The 21,340-nt window shown below is 37.4% G+C and overlaps 2 protein-coding genes across 2 annotated transcripts; both read right to left on the reverse strand.

Annotated features, from left to right (window-relative positions):
- Positions 1-2,665: 2,665 nt before the first annotated feature.
- Positions 2,666-8,457, reverse strand: LOC101312350 (kinetochore protein NDC80 homolog). The gene is made up of 4 exons (XM_004299657.1): positions 7,262-8,457; positions 6,666-6,912; positions 3,366-3,512; positions 2,666-3,104 (listed from the first exon to the last, which is right to left on the reverse strand). Exons 1-4 carry the CDS (start codon positions 8,362-8,364, stop codon positions 2,865-2,867), a joined length of 1,737 nt encoding a protein of 578 aa, XP_004299705.1. The 5' UTR covers positions 8,365-8,457; the 3' UTR covers positions 2,666-2,864.
- Positions 8,458-10,106: 1,649 nt separating this feature from the next.
- Positions 10,107-19,967, reverse strand: LOC101312636 (WD and tetratricopeptide repeats protein 1-like). The gene is made up of 20 exons (XM_004299658.1): positions 19,896-19,967; positions 19,733-19,801; positions 18,587-18,664; positions 18,029-18,163; positions 17,836-17,943; positions 17,575-17,703; positions 17,011-17,126; positions 16,805-16,922; positions 16,460-16,565; positions 16,227-16,372; positions 15,967-16,134; positions 15,760-15,870; positions 14,764-14,875; positions 13,618-13,970; positions 12,890-12,980; positions 12,349-12,444; positions 12,191-12,261; positions 11,968-12,095; positions 11,108-11,214; positions 10,107-10,474 (listed from the first exon to the last, which is right to left on the reverse strand). Exons 1-19 carry the CDS (start codon positions 19,965-19,967, stop codon positions 11,133-11,135), a joined length of 2,289 nt encoding a protein of 762 aa, XP_004299706.1. The 3' UTR covers positions 10,107-10,474; positions 11,108-11,132.
- Between the last annotated feature and the right edge of the window lie 1,373 nt (positions 19,968-21,340).

The raw sequence follows: 21,340 nt of genomic DNA on the forward strand, positions 1-21,340 counted from the left end.
AGACTNTGGCCATATCAGCCTTCAAAATTTTCAAAATTGTCAAATTTTTGAATTTGACACAAACCTTTTAACATCTCCACTGGAGATGCTCTAATGCCTTCATTTGATCAACCAAACACATTATTTGACATCTCTTTTTGGTCTGGAAGATGGTTAGGGCAACTCCCACCATAGTCCTATAATTGAGTCTTATATTCATCATAGGATCTCTTATTACACTATTCATATAAGACTCATTTTCTCATCTCCAACAATGAGTCATATGTGGTCTTATATTCATTTTACTTGATTAAAATAAGTTTTAAGTACAATGGTTCATGAATATTATATTAAATAATAGGTTAACATTATTAAATAAAGGAAATTTAATTATTTTTATTTTTATCATATATATTAATTATTCTTATCATTTAATAGAGTTTATTCAAAAAACTGTTCCTACACAGGTCTATGTATTTTTTTTTTTATTTCTGGTACATTTTTTTATTTTTTCAAGTAAAATTGGCATTAATTCTTCATGATGTATTTAATAGAGGTCATATCTTTTAATTAATATATTCTTACCATTGGATGATTTGGAAAAGATACAAATTAAATTAACAATTGATTCCCAACTTGTAACAAATCGGGCCGTTGGGAAGAGTACTATTGGAAAACCCCAAAAGCCACTAGGAGACGCAGGCAGCTCCACAACTCCCCAAAAGCCATTCAAGGAAAAGTGCATCCATGCACGCCAAGAAGAAAAGGCCCGCGTGTCTCTCTCCTTTCTCTTTCCAGCGCATCAGTTCATATGTTTCCTGGCCCAGTTGAATTGATGCGAGCCCAATGCACTGTTTGGGTCTTGGTCTTGGAAAACCATCAAATATAGGACTCAAAATAAGACCAAGTCCTATAAATCCAAGACCAAAGCCACCAAAAATGTGTTGCTGGAGATGAAAAGTTTTATTTTAAGACCAAGACCCAATTATAGTGCCACTGTTGGAGTTGCCTTTAGATGTTTCTATCGTTGATAAGCTTCAGGTTGGTTTTCTGGCAAATTATTTGACATCTAATGTGTCTTCTTATATTTCTGGCCATGAGTGGGCTTTGCCTCACAGGTTCACTCAGCTTTTCCCTCACATAGCCCAATGTCCCTCTCCCTATTGAACCTACAGATAATGTTCTGATATGGCGAAATTCTGTTAATGGGTTGTTATGTTTTTCGGATGCATATGAGTTTGTTTGTTTGCACTTGGACAGTCATCCTTGGGTTTCAACAATTTGGCGAGGTTTTATTCCACTTTGCTACTCTATTCTAGCTTGGCGGTTATTCCATAATAAGTTGCCTACGGATGATCAACTTCAGAAGAGGGGTATTCCTATGGTGTCTGTCTGTCAAATGTGTACATTTGGTCATATGGAGGACTTTGCTCACCTTTTTGTTAATTGCTCTTTTGCTCAAAACATCTGGCAATGGCTGGCTTGTTGTTTTGGCACATCATTTACCATCATCAGGTTCTCTATTAGATCTCTGGAATGCTTTTCATAGTAAGGCCTTCACCGCTCAGCTTTCAAATTTATGGCTTGCATGTGGTTTTTTTGTTCTTATGGCTATTTAGAAAGCTCGTAACAAGCTTAGGTTTGAAGATAAGAAGTCATCTCTCATGCGAGTTTTCAAGTCTACTAAAGCTTGGTTATTATTTTTGGCTCCTCATGTTCTAGGCTTTACTAGGGGTGTTTTGGATACTCAAATACTTATTTATCTTGGTGTCTCTCTAAAAAAGAAAGTTTTGAAGGAGCTACGTCTCATATTATGGCATCCTCCTCCCATATTCTGGATTAAACTTAATACTGATGGTTTAGCTAAAGGCAATCCAGGTCCCGCTACTTGTGGCGGAGTTTTTCGGGACTCTTTGGGTCGTTATATTGATGGATTTTGCAAAGGCTTGGGGCATCGTTCTGCTTTTTATTCTGAACTAATAATTGTTATTATTGGGATTGAATTCGCTTTTCTTCTAGGGTGGCATAATTTGTGGTTAGAGAGCGATTGTGCGAGCGTTCTTACATGTTTGTTGTCATCCACTTTTCTTCCTTCGTGGCCTCTTCGAATAGCATGGAGTAATTGCATGCACCATATCAAATCAATGACTTTTCATTGTTCTCATGTTTTTCGGGAAGGAAATATGTTGCTGATGGTTTTGCAAATTTGGGTTTAGGTTCTTCATTGCTTTGACATGTTTCTCCTCCTCCTAGTGTATCTCTTTTCCTTTTGAGGGATGCATTAGGGTATCCGAATTGTCGAGCTAATTAGATGACAGACTTGATAGTGACTATCTGGTGTTGTCGGTCTCGTATTATCTTCAACAGCAGTTTGTAGTCTCATCTGGCAGGTTGTTTATGGAGCTGAGATTGGTGTTCACAACTGCTTTGTTTTGATGCTCCAAATTATATTGACTACTTATATGTTTTGTCTACCAACTTTCCTTTTTAGTTTGTACAAAAGATAGGAATACCATATTCTCTTTTTTTAGTTTCCGAATCGTATTGTTTTTTTTTTCAAACTACTGTAATTTTTTTTGTTTTTTATTTATATAAAATCCGAGCGTAGGGCTGAGCCTCCCAGTTAGGCTAGGTTCCAAACCCTTTATAAAAAATTTAAAAAAAATAAAAATCAACCAAACACATTAAGCACTGTCATGATAATAACAGATTCTCCACAACTTTGAGGTTCAACTGAAAACATGGCATAATATTACAGAAATCTACAGACCATTCCCCTAGACCAAACCACATAATTTAGCCCACACTAAATCCAGCAAAAGATGACCATTAGAGGGCACAAGTATGACAACCTACTGGAGTTGACTGTCATTGCCGGTTTGAGTTCATTCAGAGCCTTGGCTTGAGTCAAACAGAAAACTGTACTGGGATTGCAACGATCCTTTGTGAGTATTTGATAACATCGCTGCAGTATCTGAGACATCGCTCTTCACTTCTGCAATCTTTGACTGCACATGTTCTTTGTATCTTGAGACCGATTCAATTATGGAAAAGAGTTCGCGAGCACACTTCTGAGTCTCTTCTTCAGTTTGTTCAGTTACTTCCTGCAATTTCAATTTGGAAGTCTACAAGAAACAAGAAATTGATTAGGAATAGTTTGGAACTTCACAAAACCGATTAATTAAGGCTGTTCATGTAGCATAAAAGTAATGACTATGAGGACTAAAGAAAGACAAACTTCCATGCAATGATGCAATACTGCCTTTCAGGAATAGACTATTATGCTCAAATGTATATCCCTAGACTCCTTAACGCCAGCAAGAGCAACACTTTTTAGCTTACAAGTGAACAAAGTTTTAGTAGCAAACAAGGTTGGAGACTCTGACCTTCAGAATCTCATTGGCTTCTCTTTCCACAATATTCATGTCATGAGCCTCCTTTTGAACTTTGTCCATCATCTTTCTAATTTCTTCTTCACAACCACAAGTGTAGTCCTGTATCTCTTTCTTCAACGAATTCAATTGAGCTTCCACCTGATGAATCAATAATTCATTAGCACAACATCATATCAGAGGAAAAATTCTTGCAAAATATTATGTCCATCCAAACTGGGAGCATTAAACTAGATAGAACTTAAATCACAACCACAAGTTTCGATTGTGGACGGTAAGAAGCATGAACGATCTTCAGATGTATGGCATACTTAACGAGTCGCCACAGGACCAACATTTGGAAATAAACCACCTGTTAAGACTGATTCCTCTTGAGAGTAAATACCAACTTCCAGAGACCAATAAAAGATTTTTCATTCAAGCTAATGACAACCATCTGAAGGCAGTGACTTTAGATAGTGTTTGCAAATTATAGGGGTGTGTTCTTAGAGAAATTCCATCCTACTTCTAGTTTTATCTTAATATTACATACGACCTGCATATTTTCTACCAGGTAAGACATACAACAGAGATCAGTGTGGCTCAATCTTTTCACCAACATAACAAAGTAGCAACATTCAAGCTCAAAGCCCATCCCAAAAGCAAAAATAAACAAATACCTAGAGGGCGTCTGATAGCCACCCCCAAAAGGGATACTCAAATGCATGTCAAGGATAACCATTTAACTTATTTCATTGTAGTAGACCAGATAAGATATTGAAAATGTGTTCAACAAAAAGCGTCCATCCTAGTGCTAAAAACAAGAAGGTGACCTATTTACAGAAGGTTTATCAGAAGAGTTTTTTACTAATATCAACAAGTTAACTCGGTTTTGCTGAACTCCTTGTTCATCCTACTCCTATCTCTTCCTTCTATAAAAAGGAAAGAAGTCTGCTGCTATAAAAAAATAAAAAATAGAAAAAATAAAAATGGTGCACTGTAAAATGAATACCCAGTGGACAAGTAACTATATTCCAACGAAACAAACATTTGATCAGTTTTATAATCTATAACAATCTTTAACCTATGTACTTAATGGCTTCCCTCATCTACATTTCTCTTTCAATCGTTCGAGCTAGGTACATTTGCATGACACAATAGATAATGAAAGCAAAGCACATGCAGTTGCGGAAGCCAGATGTAAACTTCAAATAATCTCATGCATTTAGCTTTTCCAAACCTTTTTCCATAGAGCAATACTCAACAACAAAACCTTAGCTACAAGGATCTTATGTCCTGTATATTGTCTACAATCAACTTCTATATAGATCCTGTCATTTTTGCCATACTACATCTGCTTACCCTTTCCTTCTTTTGCCTCTTCAAACTGATTATACCACTCTAATGGACCCGATGGACTCCATTCTAGTAAGAGATTATGAAAAGATCCAGGTACTAAGATGTGTATAAGAACAAATTCTGAGATGGTTGATATATTATTGAGAAATTCGTCTGAATGGTATACAAATTTTTACTCCTTATAAACTTTGGTATATTAAGTTTTAAAAATATCAAATTGGCATCTCAAGTTTCCATCCCGACCTAAGATTGGTATATATAACCATTAAGATGACTAATTTACCCTCAGACAAAAAAAAAGACACCAATTTACCCTTAAATTATCTTTTTTTTCCTTAGTTTTTCTTCTTTGTTTTCATATTCCAATTTTCTTTGTTTGGCTTTTTATATTTTTAGGAAACGTAGAGAAAAAATTCATCGTCATTTTCTCCTTGCTAATAATCAGTTGTTCATCTCAATCATCCTTGAATGTCAATGGTAACAACAAGATCATTGAGTGTCAGCGGAAACAACAAGGATTGAACTTCTGAATGTTGACCCTTTTCAATCTTCTTCAAGTTTATAAAGGCCAACCAAAATCATCAAATTCCAAAACCTCTTCTAATATTTATGGAATATGAAAACAAATAAAAAAAACTAAGAAAAAAAGAGAACTTAAAGGTAAATTAGTCATCTTAATGGCTATATATACCAATCTTAGGTCAGGATGGAAACATGAGATACCGTTATGATATTTTCAAAACTTGATATACCCAAGTTTATAAAGAACAAAAGTTCGTATAACACCACGGATATAGACTAGAGGTTGTACCCAACAAAGATAGTATTTAATTTCATGAGCTCTCTGTAGCCATAGGACTATGAGAGTTGTACAAAAACAGTTATAAGTCACTCATTCACTAAAAGTACTCTATGGATCTTTATAATCTGCATTAAGGTCTTTTTGTTATAATTCACAGGCAGGCTATCATAGGGACTATTGTAGGGATTTACAATTTTAAAGCCTAGTTATATGCGACTAAAGCTTTCTGACAATGCTTTCCAACCATTTGGATATGCACACTATTTTCAACCCTATATAACAACTAGTTGTCAATACAATCCTTCCACTCCACTTGGCAGCAAATCAAGTGAACCAACTTGTAATTGTAGCATTGTTACTATTCATACTACTCTACTACTGCTGTCAACAGACCTATAGTACATCTCTCTATATTCGATTTCAGCCTATAATACTTGCAACCCAGTAACCCTATAGGTCCCACATTCTTCCCATACTAGCAACTAGCCATCCTTCAGAATTCAACAAACAAAAACAAACAAACAAACAAAAACAAAAAAAAAAACTTTATGTACTCTTTTAGTTGCAAGATATTACATAGGGAACCAGCATCCTAATTCCAAAGAAATTATTCCACGATTTCTTAGGGGAGCTGAGAGTTCCTAAAACAGATTACAAAGATTCCGTAAAAGTTCTAGAGAGGATTTTGCCTCTCAAGGCTGCTCACTATTAATTGCAACATCCTAATATCTTTTTTCCCTTTTCTTTTCTTTTCTTTTCTTTTCAGAAAATAAGAAAGGGGGAATCACAATTCTGGTTGACTAGCCAATATATGGTATGTCCGTATGCGTATGTAAACTGACACCCAGAAACAATTGCTCATTTAATTTTGTCAAGCAGTTGAGAAATTTTTTATCAGAACTAAACAGTACACTGAGTACAGTCGATAATACTATGGTTTTCTCATTTATGACAACGAGGCAAGGAAAAGAAAGGTTGCTTCTATATTTATTATTGTAATATATTCCCAAATACCTGGGTAATGTCGGAAGTTTCTTCTATATTTTAGTTGCTTCTTCATTAATTTTGAATCACCGGACAAGAAATTGGTAATGTCATTCTGCAATAAATGAACTCATTTTGTTATCTGAAAGACTTGGTGTAGATCCACTTACTTCATCAAGACGCGACTGAAGTGTTGATATCTCATATCTTTTTCCCTCGATATCAGCAGAAAGTGCACTTGACTGATGCTGAAGCAAAATCAACTCATCCAGTGTTTCCACAGAATCCTTCTTTATTTTTTGAGAGTATGACTCAAGTGCAGGCTTTAATGTTGATTTATAGTCAACCCCCATCACCTCAGCAGCTGTTGATCCCTTAGGATTCAATTTATACTGGAAGTCATTACAAAGTTTCAACCTGTTACAACGAAAGAGATACCAATTCCATCAGAGAACTGTATCAGTTCACCAAAAGATTTGAATTGTCTACTTGAACAAAAAGCAGCCAAAACATCAATCGTGAAGGCAACAACCTAAGAACAAGCGTGCAAATTACAAGGGGTTTCCTTACATTGAAAAAATGAAGCAACCTTGTAAAGCACTAACAAAGGTACAGGATTAGTTTAATGGCTGCATGAGCTATCGGATCAACTTACACTGTCATGTGGCGTCAAAGCTAACCATATGGAACTAAATTTCAGTTAACCACAGAACAAATCGATTATAAAGTAAACTGAAAAATCAAATTATAAATAGGGATGACAAACCTCCTCATGAATTGGTTGCACTCCATGGCCAAAGTCTCCATCTCCTTAACCTTGGGACCGAGTGCGTTATCCAACTCCCACACCTTCTCCTCCCACACATTCCTAGCCAGCTCGGCTTCCCCAATATCCCTCTCCACAGCCTGCAATTCCCTCTTCATTCTCTCCACATCCCTCTCGTTAAAACTCTGCGACTCAACTCTCTTCTTCAACTCCTCATTCTCCTGCAAAATCCTCTTCTTCTCTTCCCTCTTGGCCTCCAACTCCTTCTCTTTCGCCTCCACAACCTTCTGCAGCTTCTTCACATTCTTGTCGAGATTCTCAATCATCTCATGAAACTTCCCCACATCCTCTTCCAGCACACTCCTCTCCCTCTCCAATTTCTCTTTCAGAGACGGCTCCGACCTCAACGCCTCCACTTTGGCCTCCAGCTCCGCCGCGTGCTCCCTCAAAACCTTCAATTGCTCCTCCGATTCGTCCCTCTGCCTCTCAAACTTCCCCACAAACTCGCGATCCACCTCCTCCGCCTCGTCGTCCTGCCCCCTTATGTAATGCAGGTAGCTCCGCAGCGTGTACTGCCCCACCGGATTGCCGTCGAGAAACGCATCGGAATTCTGATCCAGATGATCGTTGTAGCGGACAAGCTGGAACAGCCAGTGGATGACGGCGAGGAGATTCGGCCACTGGTGCGAGTTCACGGTGGGGTTTCGGATCATGGACTTGTTGAGCTTGAAGGGGCATTTTAGGGATTTCAGGATGACCTGGAGGTCGTCCTCGAGCTTCGGCGACGGCCAATCGAGGCGGGTGACGAGGAATTTGAGAGCCTCGGTGATCTCTCGGGCGGGAGGGATCGGGAATTTGAGGAAGACTTGGACGGAGTGAGAGGCGAGGTAGGAATTGATGGCGGAGAGGGCGGATTGCTGGTAGGAGCGGTCTTTGTAGAGGTCGACGTTGGCGATGGAGGAGGCGCCGCCGCCGAGTCCGATGGAGGAGGGGCGGCTGCTGGCGAAGCTGGCGTCGGAGTCGCGGTGGCAGAAGTGATCGAGCGGGGTTGATGGCGGCGGTGGGCGTGGGTTCATCGACGGCTTTCGCCGAGTTCCTCTCATATTGGGTGTGGCGGTTTTCGATTTTGATGGGTGGAAATGAGAGATTGAGATTTTAGGGTTTTGCTTTGGTTTCGGCCAATCCCCAAAAACTTGAACTTTGTTTATTTCCCGCCCATATCATATAAAACTTGATTGCCTAATGTTGATTTATAATTTGGTTGATTGGTTCCCCACTCGTTGTGACAGTAATTATAATCCAAATTAAGCCATATGGATTCAAGATTGTGCAAAACTGCGAACGAAGAATATTGCATTACACTCATTTGAAATGATGAATAACCAGGACGAATGGAACAGGAATTAGAATTCGGGTGGGCTAGATTCAAGAGTTGGGAGGGAAAAGATTTTTTTTCGCTGCATGGACTGAAGTTTGCAACTTTTTTCATATTAATATGCATAAGGTCGAAGTCGAACTGCAGGTTAATCACATTCTTAGGTAAATGAGCGGCTAGTGCTTTAATCAGTCATTTTTATATGTTGCAATGGCTTTTGAAGCTAATACGAAGTGGCATTAATGTTTGATTTAGTGATCGTCTCAGGTTATCAAACTGTAAGAAAGATGCAATCGATAACATATTGCTGCATCTTTACATGATTTCAATTCTTCATCTTTTCACTACATAGACGCTAGACAAAAATGCATAATGAGATTATGAAAGCCTCATACTATTAGACAATTATTATATCTTCCTTAACCAGCAAACACTTCACACCCTCCTCCATTTATACTCAAGCTTAGTTCTCCCTAAGCTCCAAGCTTAGTTCTCTGGCCAAGTCACCGGAGGATCCCAGTTTCTGGCTCCCTTCCAATTTCCTTACACCCGTCGATGATGTTCACCTCATGAACCGCATCTTCCCTACGGAGTTTCCGTACAAGTTCGACTCGTCCAGTCCCAACTCGACTCTCAGATTTGTGGGTCGGTCCATTGCTCGGCATCCATGACTATGATGACTCCTCCACCTGTAGATGTATGTATCAAACTCGTCCTCTACATTCACCCACTTTTCAATTTCATCTGATTCACCCACCTTTCAATTTCATCTGTATATGATCGCTTAGGGTTTCCGTTCTCTCAAACACTAGTGTATGGTGCTTTGACTATATGGTTTTCTCCAACATTTAACTCGCATATCATGAGAATGATAAATACTAATTAAAATCTTATATGAATACATTGATTAAAATGTTGAAACTCTCTTATTTAGAGCGTTTGGAATTACACTTGCTATCATCCTTTCATCTCCTTTTATTTACACAACTCATTGTTCATTTACAAGCATGAAAACCTGTTGGTTGAAAACAACACACAATATTCATTTACATTTGTTGTTTTTTGGGACATGAACTCAAAACTCATCAAATAAAAGTGAGTTTTACATATGTATTTTCTCATTTCTGGGTAATTATAACATGTGAAACCTCCGCCCAGTGCAAGCTAGATATCACACTTCATTATCCTACCGTCCTACGTACTTCCTTTCATCCCTAAGGCATATATCACATAGGATCAACCTAATTATGCCAGTGTGAATTGAGAAACAATTGTTCATTTTCGACGGTCATAGTTGGTAGATTATTTCACAAATGCCTACATATCAAAGAACATTGAATACCCTAAACCCTGACATCCTCAAAACTGAAGAAAAATTATCAGAAAGTGGCTGTTCCCTATTGGACACCCACACTATCGATGTGAAGTATCTGAAAGAAACCAGCTGGTCTGGCGACACTAATGGAAATCAGAACAAAAAGATGTGTTTATATTAATATATATACATATATATGTGTGTATCTCTAATACCCAAAAAAAAAAAGAATTCTCTGCTTTCTTATACTGTACACAATAAGGAAGAAGCAAAATAAATACATAATAAGCACGAGAGCAAAATCAACAGACAAACCAAGAGCGTTCTCAAGTTCAGTAATCTGTACTATACTATGCAGGCGGATTTTCAACAATTGATTGATCCACACAAGGGAAATGTTTGGAGGGGGGATAATGACACATGTAATCTGGAAAACTTTACAGCTGAACAGAGCATATAGCAGCGGCTCTATAATTTTGCCCAAGATTCCTGGTTGTCTCATTTACATTAGAGCATTTGTTATCTGTAAAAACATAACAGATAAAATCAGTGCTAGAATGAGTACAATCATATACACCTTGTCCAAATCTATGAAACCCATCCTCTTGCTCAAGATCTGCAGACTTCCAACATCTACCATCTATCAAGTTTAAACTTGAGATTTCAAAGTGACACAAAGCATGACCTGACTAGACTAGTGCAATCGGTTAAACCATAATGGTTTCTCATCAAAATATTGTCACACTAGCCTTTTTTTTTTGGGGGATTAGATGGGGGCACGGTCTCATTAACTTTACCATTTCAGACTAAGGGTACATTATCCTTCCACCCGAAAAATAAAATAATAATAATAATAATAATATCCAAAAAAACATATGTTCAAATCTGTTTACCTTGTATCAGTCCCCATATTCCTCTTTTAAAGACTATTTTATCAGATTTAAGTCGGTGTGTATAGGCAATATATACTGTGTTTGTCTGAATATGTGTTCCCATGCACATACAATTGGAATACAAAATACAGACAATTCTACGCTAAATACAAAATGTGATGCATCAAGCTAAGGCCACTATACTGGACCTCTTATTAACCATATACATGAAAATCTGAAAGAACAAGAATAAAACGAATTTCAGATTAAGATATGATATTTACCTCCATGCTTCAGTTATAACCTTGTTTAGCTCTGAGCACACTCAAACGGGTGCAAGCTTCCTTCAGTGAACTCATGCATTCGAAAATGCTCCAAAATTTCAGAATGGCTGTACCTAGCAAAAACTATATTAGTCATTGGATGAAACAATATACCTGGGCTAGACACCATTAGACTACTGGAAACATAACCACAAGCATGAAATATTTTTTTCTGCGAATACAGTCATTTTAATCAGAGTTTGAAGCATAGACCTCACACTTACTCGTACTAGGTTAACAGTTTCAGGCTAAGAAAGCAATGGTTGTCAAAATCACGAATATGCGTGAAGCTATCACGCATGAGAACTTGCATAGTTTTTGCAACTGCATAATCATCTCTATCTCAGAGGTTGAAGCACAACCCTCATACATGTTCGGACTAAATTAGAAGTTTCAGAAACAATCAATTGCCAAAAACATGGATATGCATGAATTGAGCTCAGCATGCATAAGAACTTGCTACGATCATTGAATTTACCGTATGCATACGATAAAAGGCTCAGGAGAAGGAGAGAACTGAGGTGGGAATCATGGAATTTACAGTGGGAAATGAACACTGTATTTATAGGTTGTATTTTCAACAAAACAAAATAATCTCTAAGTTACGATCTGTACCACTGACCTAGAGACATGGCATGAAAATTTGCTAGCAATACTAGAAAACATGTGGACAAACTTGCCAACTAAAACTCAAAACAAAAATGAAAGAAAACCATATGGAAGCACGCGCCTTTCCTTTTACAACATAAAAAATGAATTTCTGCAAATCCATTTTTTCTTAAAGCAAGTGGGGCAAAAGTTCAGAATTTGATAAGCCTTACAGGATAGTTTCACGATTATGGCTCAATCTGTGCTGATTAGCAGCCAAAACATTAGAAACATTAGCAGTTTCTGGTCCAGCGGCTCCACCAGCTACAATAGATGGGACTGAAGCACTTGGGGTCCATAACTACAACATTAAACCAGACAAAATTCAGATGTTTCCCTACATCACCCAACCCCAGTCAAGAAACAAAATATCAAGAGTGAGTTCATAAAACACACCTTTATTGTATTGTCAATCCCACTAGTTGCCACGACACAATCAGAGGGATGACACTGTACACAGTTCACAACTGCAGAGGGCAATGAAAATATTGTTATAAAAACAGCTACTGGAAGTTGCTACTCCCATAATTTTTTGCTCCAAGAGAAAGAGTTACCAGCTTCATCTCCTTGAAGCATTTTTATCAGTCTGCCAGTTCGTTTCTCCCATATAAACCATCTGCCATCATCACTTCCACTAGCGATATATTCACCTGCAAAGCAATATGGAATCCAGCATTTATGATTTGTATATTAGTTATAACATAAGCAAACAATCAAGATCATCAATCTTGGCATCATCAATAAGCAGGTTAGAAGGCAATGATGCATTCATATGTGTGTGTATGCTCTTTCACCTCTTATAAAGAACATAATCTTTGAAACATAAAGAAAGATGAATCACAAGAAAATCTAACCGGCAAATTTTGAGCCACAAATATGACACAAAGATTGTCATGAGAACTTCTATAACAAGGCATTGAAGAAAGCACTCAAGCCCATGCATAAGTAGAGAATAGAGGTATGTGGGTCATTTACCAAAAATACAAATTTTTACATTGAACAGTAACATTCAACCCTGAAGAAGAACTGAGGACTCGTAATATTGCATGGCATTCTTATCCCTAACGTGTTATAGATCAACACTAAATAGCGTACCTCTCTGGCCAAGAAAGCTCGCTTGTTTTATGTCAGTTCCAACGTTACAATGACCGACATATCTCTGTTTCATATCAATAACTGCCTCGGGCTGCAACATATAAGGAAAAAGATAAGCACGTAAATTGGCATTCGTTTGAGCAAACTTTTTCATTAACGTAAAAAAAAAAAAGGGATTCAACTTTGAGGCCACCCTGCATGAAGCAAGGCAATTTGACCAACAATACAAAAGAACTGGTACAAAAAAAACAAAAAAAAAGAGTTTCCCTATTGCTAAGGCTGATTCAGAATTGAGAAAGAAAGTCAGAATAAACCTAACTCATGACAGCAACAGCAATGCCACCACCAACAACACAATGTGCTAGGAGAACTAAAGTCAACCTTTTTTTTTATCATTAAAGCCGATGCTATAATTTACACTAGTTATGTGGCATTTCTTGTGCAACATTCCATAATTTCTTGTGCAACATTTACACTAGTTATGTGGCATTTCTTTAAGACTCCAAATCCTGTGGCACAGCTCCAGCCTTGAAAAACATAGTTAAAGTGTAAAAAGGTATAACTTGGCACAGCTCCACATAGAATAAGGCCTATGCAAAAGCGACTCAACAAGATAGGTATGGCATCTATGCTTCTTTCTCAACCAAAAAAACCAGAAAAAAAAAACGACTCAACAAAACCCATATCACCAATCTGGAAATGGGTTACACCATAGGTATGAAAAGGACCTGATATTGGAGTCTTTCATTTTGAGATGATGACGACAGTGATCCACAACAGCCATTTGCCCCTTCAACTTCTCTAGAAGAATCACTTCTTCGATGAATTCTCAGATTTACACTTCCATGTAGGATGTTGGGCTCGATATCTTGCTCTTCATCACCTGAGATTGACGTTTCAAAGTCCAACTCCAATTCCTCATCGTAATCAGAATCCTCTCTTTCAGATCTGGGCCCATCTTGTGAAGCTTCACTGTTACCCTCGGATCGGTAAAGTATGTCACTAAGTGATAGTACTCTTCCACCCCGAGGTTCAGACCTGGGTGCTCCATCACTTGCCTTACCATTTTTTTCAGACACGGCTAATCACAGAACTATACAGTTAGAATTACATAACAAGAATAAACATAGAGATGCAAGAATTTATGTCCTTAAAATTCTCAATCAATTCATTTGATGGACTATTTGCAGTAGTCTTAAACATTTGAATGATAGCAGTGATACAGTAAGGTAAATTTGATCTCTTCATATCCCTACTGTATTTAGAGGCTTCCTGTCATTGAGTTGAACCAAACAGTAAAAATATGCGACCATTTCCCCATCTTTAACTTGAAGACAATGTACTGAGTTGAACCAAATAGTAAAATATTGCAGCTTATTCTCCTTGTGTAGGGCGATCAAACTAAAACAGTTCTTAATATTGGACATGGAGTCTGGGAGATCAAACTCTTCAAAGTGGAAACCAACTACAGAAAGGACAAAACCTATCTATAAAAAGAAAAAGATGCATATATTACAAACAGAAGTTAGTGACATAGTATGGAGTATGGACCACCCAACCAAGCTGGAGAGAAGGTTGAAGAAATGAATGATCAATAATTAGGTCGATGCAATTTTTCCCACCATATCAGGCATAAGGTCATTAAAGCATGAGTAAGTCCTAAAACAGAGCAAGAAATAGGGGCACTGACTATCAGAGTAAAGACGGATTCCACTCCTTACTGACTATCAATTTAACATATAGAGGCCACACTCTTACTATACTTGATAAAACTAACAACTGAATTAAAAATCTATGATCCTGCAACAAAGTATCAAAGAATCCACTCAAAAATATACAATAAAAAAATGCACAACACAGTCAAAGTCACAAACCTGCAGCAAGCTCTCTTTTTATACTCTCCAACTGTGCTGCTACCTCAGGATTTGATGGAGCTAAAGATTGGGCTGCCATAGCGAATTCTAGAGCTTCTTTATGTTTGCCCAACTGCAAGAAAATAGCATTCTTCATTAAACAAATGCGTTGCCATAAACAAAGACAGGTCCAAAAGGCAAATGTCCATACTCATCAAACTTTTCTCACTTCATTCACAATTTAAAACATGTTGCTTAGCTATATATAGAAAACATATAATCATAAAGTAGTTTGTCATGCCAAGCTGACAACATTTTGAGAGCTAGAAGCACCAAATATTGCATGAGTATCACTGGCACAGATATGCAGGGTCTATTAAGGCATTGATACCAAAACTTTAATATATGCTATATTTTCCTTTGAACAATAATCTCAGGAATCCAGATGCATGAATATAATGAACACACTTTCCTAATTTTTGAAACAGATAAACCCAATTATGTAAGAAAATTTTTCGCAACATGCTCCTCAAAACATTGATATTTTACTTCCAAACCCTTGCTTTCGCTACAGGTCTTGTCAGCAAGAAGAATAGAGCCAAAAGTGTTTTGCAATGCTCAACTAGTTCAAATTGGAATTAGGACAATCTGAATTTTCACTATCATATCCCTATATTGTCAAGTCGAAAAACCATCTAGAGAAGAAATTTTAAAACTATATGGTTATAAACATAAGCTACATGTGACTTTTCCTCATGTTTACTATAAACTTTCCCCTTCCGTGATTCATTGCATATGTTATGATAAGTGGAAAAACAGAAGTCGAAAGAACTTTATATTTGCAATTATCCTTAGGTGGCAATACTGAAGTAGCTTATAAATTGAAAAATTACTTTGTCAATCTTATCTGTATATATAACTACAATCCCCTGACTGAAATTTTCTTCCACCCCTAACCCACCCGACGAACCAATAAAATATCAAACCATCTTACACTCGACTGCAGTACAATATTACCTGTGATAAAGCTTTAGACATATGGCAATGAGCTCTGAAAGAGGAGCTATCGATTTTCCGGGCATTATAGCAGTCCCTTATAGCCATATGAGCATCATTTTTCCAATTACGCTTCAAAGGAAAAAATGGGAAAGAAGTAAGCACCAGAGGATCTCAGAATAAAGTAACAGGATCCAACCATGTAACTTTGGTTGAGATCAAACAAACCTTCAGCAATAATGCGGCACGAGTACAGAAACAATCATGCCTTAGTATGGGCCCAATATCGCGACCATATCCATCCAGCACCTCATTGCATGCCTCAATGCCATGATAAAAATCCCCCTCCTCCAAGGACTTCAGAGCAATTTGAGTTAGTTTACTGCACTTTTCATGCTGCAGAAAAATGTATTAGATACTAGCTTAGGCAATTTGCAGAAAGATAAAAGTGACAAGAACGCACAAAATCCATCAGCAAAGATGCACACCATAGCAGTGGCCTTGCGTCTTTTAGGTAGACGACTTGTGGAGACTCTGGATGCTGGTTGCTGCAGTTCTAGCCCATTCAGTATAGGTGTGAAGCTCATTATCTTTGAAGCATCTCCTGAAGTATACTGGACAGCACTTCCACCGGCTGCAAATTGCAAAAACCAATTATATTATTAAGCTTGGTTTTTCATATTGTACCACTTTTAAATTATTCCAGCCTGGGTTAACATACCATTATTTACGTTCATCAAATATACATGCTCCCCACTATAACTAAGTAGAACCTCTTCTCCATCCGGGCTAAATGCAACATGAGTTAAGTGCAAGCTTGTACGTCCCTGAGGAATAAAACTAAGACCGCATTAAAATGTATGTTTGGCAAGCAATTCATTATAATGTCAATGTAGCAAAGATAATTCAAAATTTTTGTTGAAAATTACTACTGTCCTTGAAGAAACTGAATGCAATAAACAGGATGCACCAAAGAGATACATTTCAAAAGATAATAAGTTCTTCTAAATCTGACACAAGGATCATGATCAAATTTCAGCAGTTTAATTAAGAACTGTAAACTTACACGATCAGAGAGATGCATTGGACAGAAATAGTTAACACAAGGAGGTGGAGACGTCCTTTTCCGGCAGGATGTCAGAGGAGGAAGCATCCTTCTATCATATAAACGAGCAAATGCATCACTGCAAAAATTCAGAGAATACAAATCAGCCAAAATAGAAAAAGTAGCTGAAATACTTAATCTCGTTGATAAGAATCAACCACAATTACCTCCCACCAACTAAAAGCAAATGAGGCCTAGTGGAACTGATATCACAAGATTTTAGAGCAAACGTTTGTTTCGGAGGATCAGCTAGTGACTTCTTTGCTCCAGACCGCAAGTCAAGCTGCAATATAGAGTAATATGTCAAATAACGATTTCAAATGATTTTAGGAAAAGGGGCCAAAAGGAAACCACCTAGATTCTGGCTGCTGATATAAGTTAATGAAAACAAAAATGCAACGAGCTTCAACACCGGAGAAGATCTATAACATATATAATGCAGATGATATTTTACATTTAGGCATTAATTCTGGTGCCTGGTGCAGATGAAATCATGTGGTCGAAAATGTTGAGCCAGCTTTCAATGTCATATTAATATCTACAGAGAAAGATAGGACCTATTTGGTAGTAAACGATGGAACTAACGTAAATCTTTACCCCCGGCAACTTAGGAAGCAACAAGAGTATATCTCTAACCAAAGATCTAACTAATAAAAAAACAACCAAGCAACTGGCATTTTCATCTTATACAAAATGAATTTGACAGAGCTATAAATAAAAAAAGCACTTACTAAAACATTACGACATTCTTGATGAGCAGATCCAGCAGGGGGGCAAGAAGTGCCCTCTCGAAAGTCATGCTGTCTCAAAGTTCCATCTTCACTTGCACTCCATACCACATTGGGATTCCCAACTTCAACCTGTAATAAAGAAATGCAGCAAGTATGGGAACCCAGAAAGTACAAGATATACATGAAGCAATGGACATCCCTTCACTTAAGTAAAAACAAAAATGAACTGAATGTACTTTTGCTCTATATTAAAAATCTTACAGCTAACTTCTTGACTCTTCTTGAGTGACATTGATACAGAGCTGATGGAGGAACAGCATTATCTTCAGGTCCTCTCCCACTTAACTGAGACAAATTAAATAACCGAACCTGCAAACACATAAGGGTATATAAATGCTAGTTAACTAGCAAATACAATTAACAATTAACAACTGAGAAAATGTTAAAACAGTACTTCTGCATCCCCAGCACCAGAGACGACAAGCTCATCAGAAGTTTCAGGAATAAATTTTGTACAAAATATGTTTGCGCAGTGCCCAGTCTCAATAGAATGCAAAAGCTTCCGACCAGAATAGCTCCAGATATTTATCTGCACAACAAGGAGGTATTGATGATTTTTTGCAAGTTGCAATGAATACATGACATTAAACCTCGACATTTCATTTTCTTTTGGTTTTGGACCTTAAGAACCATTACCAAGTTCATAATCGTAATGACTACAAGATGATCACAATGAATTTACCACCTCTTAATCCATGCAGAGATAGTGACAGAAAGCACGTATAAAAAAAATATGAAAAATAATTTCCACATAAAAAGATTTTGATCATTACAAAGCATACAGGATGAAAGTAAAAGAACTTTCGATCGCGAACTATATCCTCAGCACATCATGTATGAACCTTCTATAATCTTACTCTTCCTATCCATTATGTTTATGTTTCTTTCTCTTTATTACCAATCTATCACCTGGGATATTGGGAAGTTACAATATCAAGTAAGACTAGCATACCCGTGTATCGTCTGATCCAGATATCAAAAGTGAACCTCTAGAATTCCAAGCAATCGAATTAACACAACCCTGATGCCCCTGTAGACCAAAAGAAGATCGGTATAGATGAATACTTAATCAGGGTGACAATGCAACACCAGAGTCTCATAAAATGACAATTGTAGAAATTCGCTAAAAAAATTACAAATAAAAAGAATTTTTCACAAATGTCTCGATGATAAATAAAATAAAAAACATAGACAAAGATATAGAAAAGGGGAATGAAAAATTGTTCACTACCGTCAATAACCATATGAAATAAGGTAAATATAAGTTTGATATGACTCCAGAGACAATGTAAGATTGGCCACCATTTCAGATTTTCTAACCGCATCCTTCACACCATAAGCTTATCCAAAACATCATATGTATATGCCAGAATGAGGCTTCATCTATAAGGTACTGTATGCTACTATCAAGTTGATAAAGTGTCTCAGGGCACATCTAAAAATGATGACCACCAGTATAATCTAATCCCCTGAATCATAAGAAGTCACAAAAGATTACTTTAACCCCATGTGCAACAGTTTGATCTTCAATTGTCACCACCAAGAGAAGTTCACCCAGCTGCCTCACAACCGGTATAAGCTATTACAATACTAAACTCATCCAGCGATAATCTTCAACTCGAGTACAAAAGTGGTGGTTCTTCCCAGATCAGTATTGTATCCTCTTTAAATGAAAAATGAGAAACAATATGACCATACTTGAAACGGAACAATCTACATTTTCTTAACCGATAGGCAACTAGCAATATCCACTGAGAACTAGTTTAAACCATGCTCACCATAACTACCGACACACAACTATCCAACTGAAGAACCGACAGCTAAAAAGTTCCTAGTGTCTGAACTAATCGGCTATAGTTGTATTAAGTAGTTCAATTCTCATCTCTGCCAATAAACTTCAGTTACTCGGTGCCACCGAAAAAACTTAACACATTTTTTCACTGCTTAATATCGCTAAATTCCAAATGCCCTACATAACCACATTCTCTACTTCACAGTGAATCCATATCATGGCATTATTAACAAATAAAGAAATTAAATTTTTTTTTTTTAAACTACAGAGAAAATGAAAATACGAAGCAGTGAAGCAGAAGCAAACCTCCAATTCCGTCTCCTGCGAAAGCCGCCGTACCAAAGACGAGTGCATCTGCAAGCTGTGATTAACATCCTAAACGCACACAAAGCTCCACCGATCAAATAAAAAGTTTCAAAACCAGAAACGAAACCCCAGCTGTTCGACAAATGAAAATCGAAGCACTTACTTGACGGACGTCGAGGTACCGGCTCTCGATCAAGTCGTGGATGTTGCCGTCGTGAAAAGGCAAGGCCTCCATCGACGAACGGAAGTCCTTTAAGACCTGAACAACGGCGACGGTCGTGAAGTTTTTTCCGATGGTTTTTATTTTCTCTGTGTTTTAGTATTTGCCTAATTTGGGAGAAATGATGATCGATTAATAAGGGGATAGTGTGTGTATTTCCGGTGAGGCCGTGTCGCGTGGTAGCTCGCACCCCTTGTGCTTTCTAGTGACTACGGCTTCCTTGTGGGGCCTCATCTCACACGTCACGTTTTTTTTATTGTAACCGCCAAAAAGTTCTAGTGTCCTGATCTTACGGCGTCGTTTTAGTGGGGTGTTTAAGAGCTCTAAGAGCATCTCCAACAACTTAGGTTTAGTTTAGTACAACTTCGTTTTTAAAAAAAATCAGCTTCTATTCGAACTTTTAAATTTTATAGTGTTTGGTAAATGGAAGAAAATCAGCTTTTTAAAAAAATTACAGGTCACTGGCAGCATCTTTTATAAACAACTTGAATGTTACTTTTAAAAGCAGCTGTCACTAAAAACACTAAAAATTAATAAATTTTATCTTGGCTGCACTTTTGAAACTAATATTTACCAATCACAAAACTGTTTTAATTCACAGCTGATTATTTTCACAGTACAACAGCAATATTTTTTTTTTTAAGTCACAGCAATACCAAACTAGCCCTTATCCATTTTCCTAAACTTCTCAATTTTAGGGAATATAGAGTTGTTTTTAGGTCCAACAGCTTCCTCATCCAATTCTCCAAAATGGGGATGGAGAAGAAAGAGAAGCACTTCTTTCCTAAATTTGCAGCAAAGCCTTCCTTCCCAAATTATCGAAATTTGCATTGTCATAAATTCCTCACATGCACCAATAAGAAGAAAAAAATATAAAATATATTATTGAGTATTTTATTGTTATAATAAGATATATATAATATTTTTTTATAATTAAAATGATGTAGATGTTCTAGGATATTCTTTATGTGTGCCTTGGCCTTATGCCAATAGGATATGTAGTTAGACTAGATCTATGTATTCATATCCTTACCATATTGGTATTGTGTAATTCCCTATATAAAGGGCTCCTATCAATGAATAAGATGACTCTCTTGCTATCTCTTTGTCTCTACACTTTATTCTTCATCACGTTATCATGCACTTTATTCTAACCCTAGAGCCAATAGCCCACCATTTTTTTTCCAAACCCTAAAAACCAAAACCCTAAAATCGGGCAGCCTTGTTTTTCCCGATTTCTGACCAAAATTCCGACTGCCCTCCGCCGGAATTTTATATCCTCAGAAAGCTCTTTCCGTCACGGATCCAACGCCGCCGGCCTCACCCTGAGAACCGGCCGGAAAGTCTCCGAACCGGCCGCCGGAAAATTCCAGACCGCCGCCGCTACC

This window comes from Fragaria vesca, linkage group LG5 (assembly GCF_000184155.1).
Source record: "Fragaria vesca subsp. vesca linkage group LG5, FraVesHawaii_1.0, whole genome shotgun sequence".
In the NCBI taxonomy this organism is placed as follows: domain Eukaryota; kingdom Viridiplantae; phylum Streptophyta; class Magnoliopsida; order Rosales; family Rosaceae; genus Fragaria; species Fragaria vesca.

What these genes read in the sequence shown, in the direction of transcription:
- LOC101312350 (XM_004299657.1), bottom strand. Translation starts at nt 8,364, where the DNA reads ATGAGAGGAACTCGGCGAAAGCCGTCGATGAACCCACGCCCACCGCCG. An exon ending in TTCAGTCGCGTCTTGATGAA is followed by an intron (nt 3,513 to 6,665) that starts GTAAGTGGATCT and finishes TTGATTCATCAG; the next exon opens with GTGGAAGCTCAATTGAATTC. An exon ending in AAGCCAATGAGATTCTGAAG is followed by an intron (nt 3,105 to 3,365) that starts GTCAGAGTCTCC and finishes TGTTTCTTGTAG; the next exon opens with ACTTCCAAATTGAAATTGCA.
- LOC101312636 (XM_004299658.1), bottom strand. Translation starts at nt 19,967, where the DNA reads ATGGAGGCCTTGCCTTTTCACGACGGCAACATCCACGACTTGATCGAG. An exon ending in GAAGAGTCAAGAAGTTAGCT is followed by an intron (nt 17,704 to 17,835) that starts GTAAGATTTTTA and finishes TCTTTATTACAG; the next exon opens with GTTGAAGTTGGGAATCCCAA. An exon ending in GCTTCAAGGAGATGAAGCTG is followed by an intron (nt 12,262 to 12,348) that starts GTAACTCTTTCT and finishes TGCCCTCTGCAG; the next exon opens with TTGTGAACTGTGTACAGTGT.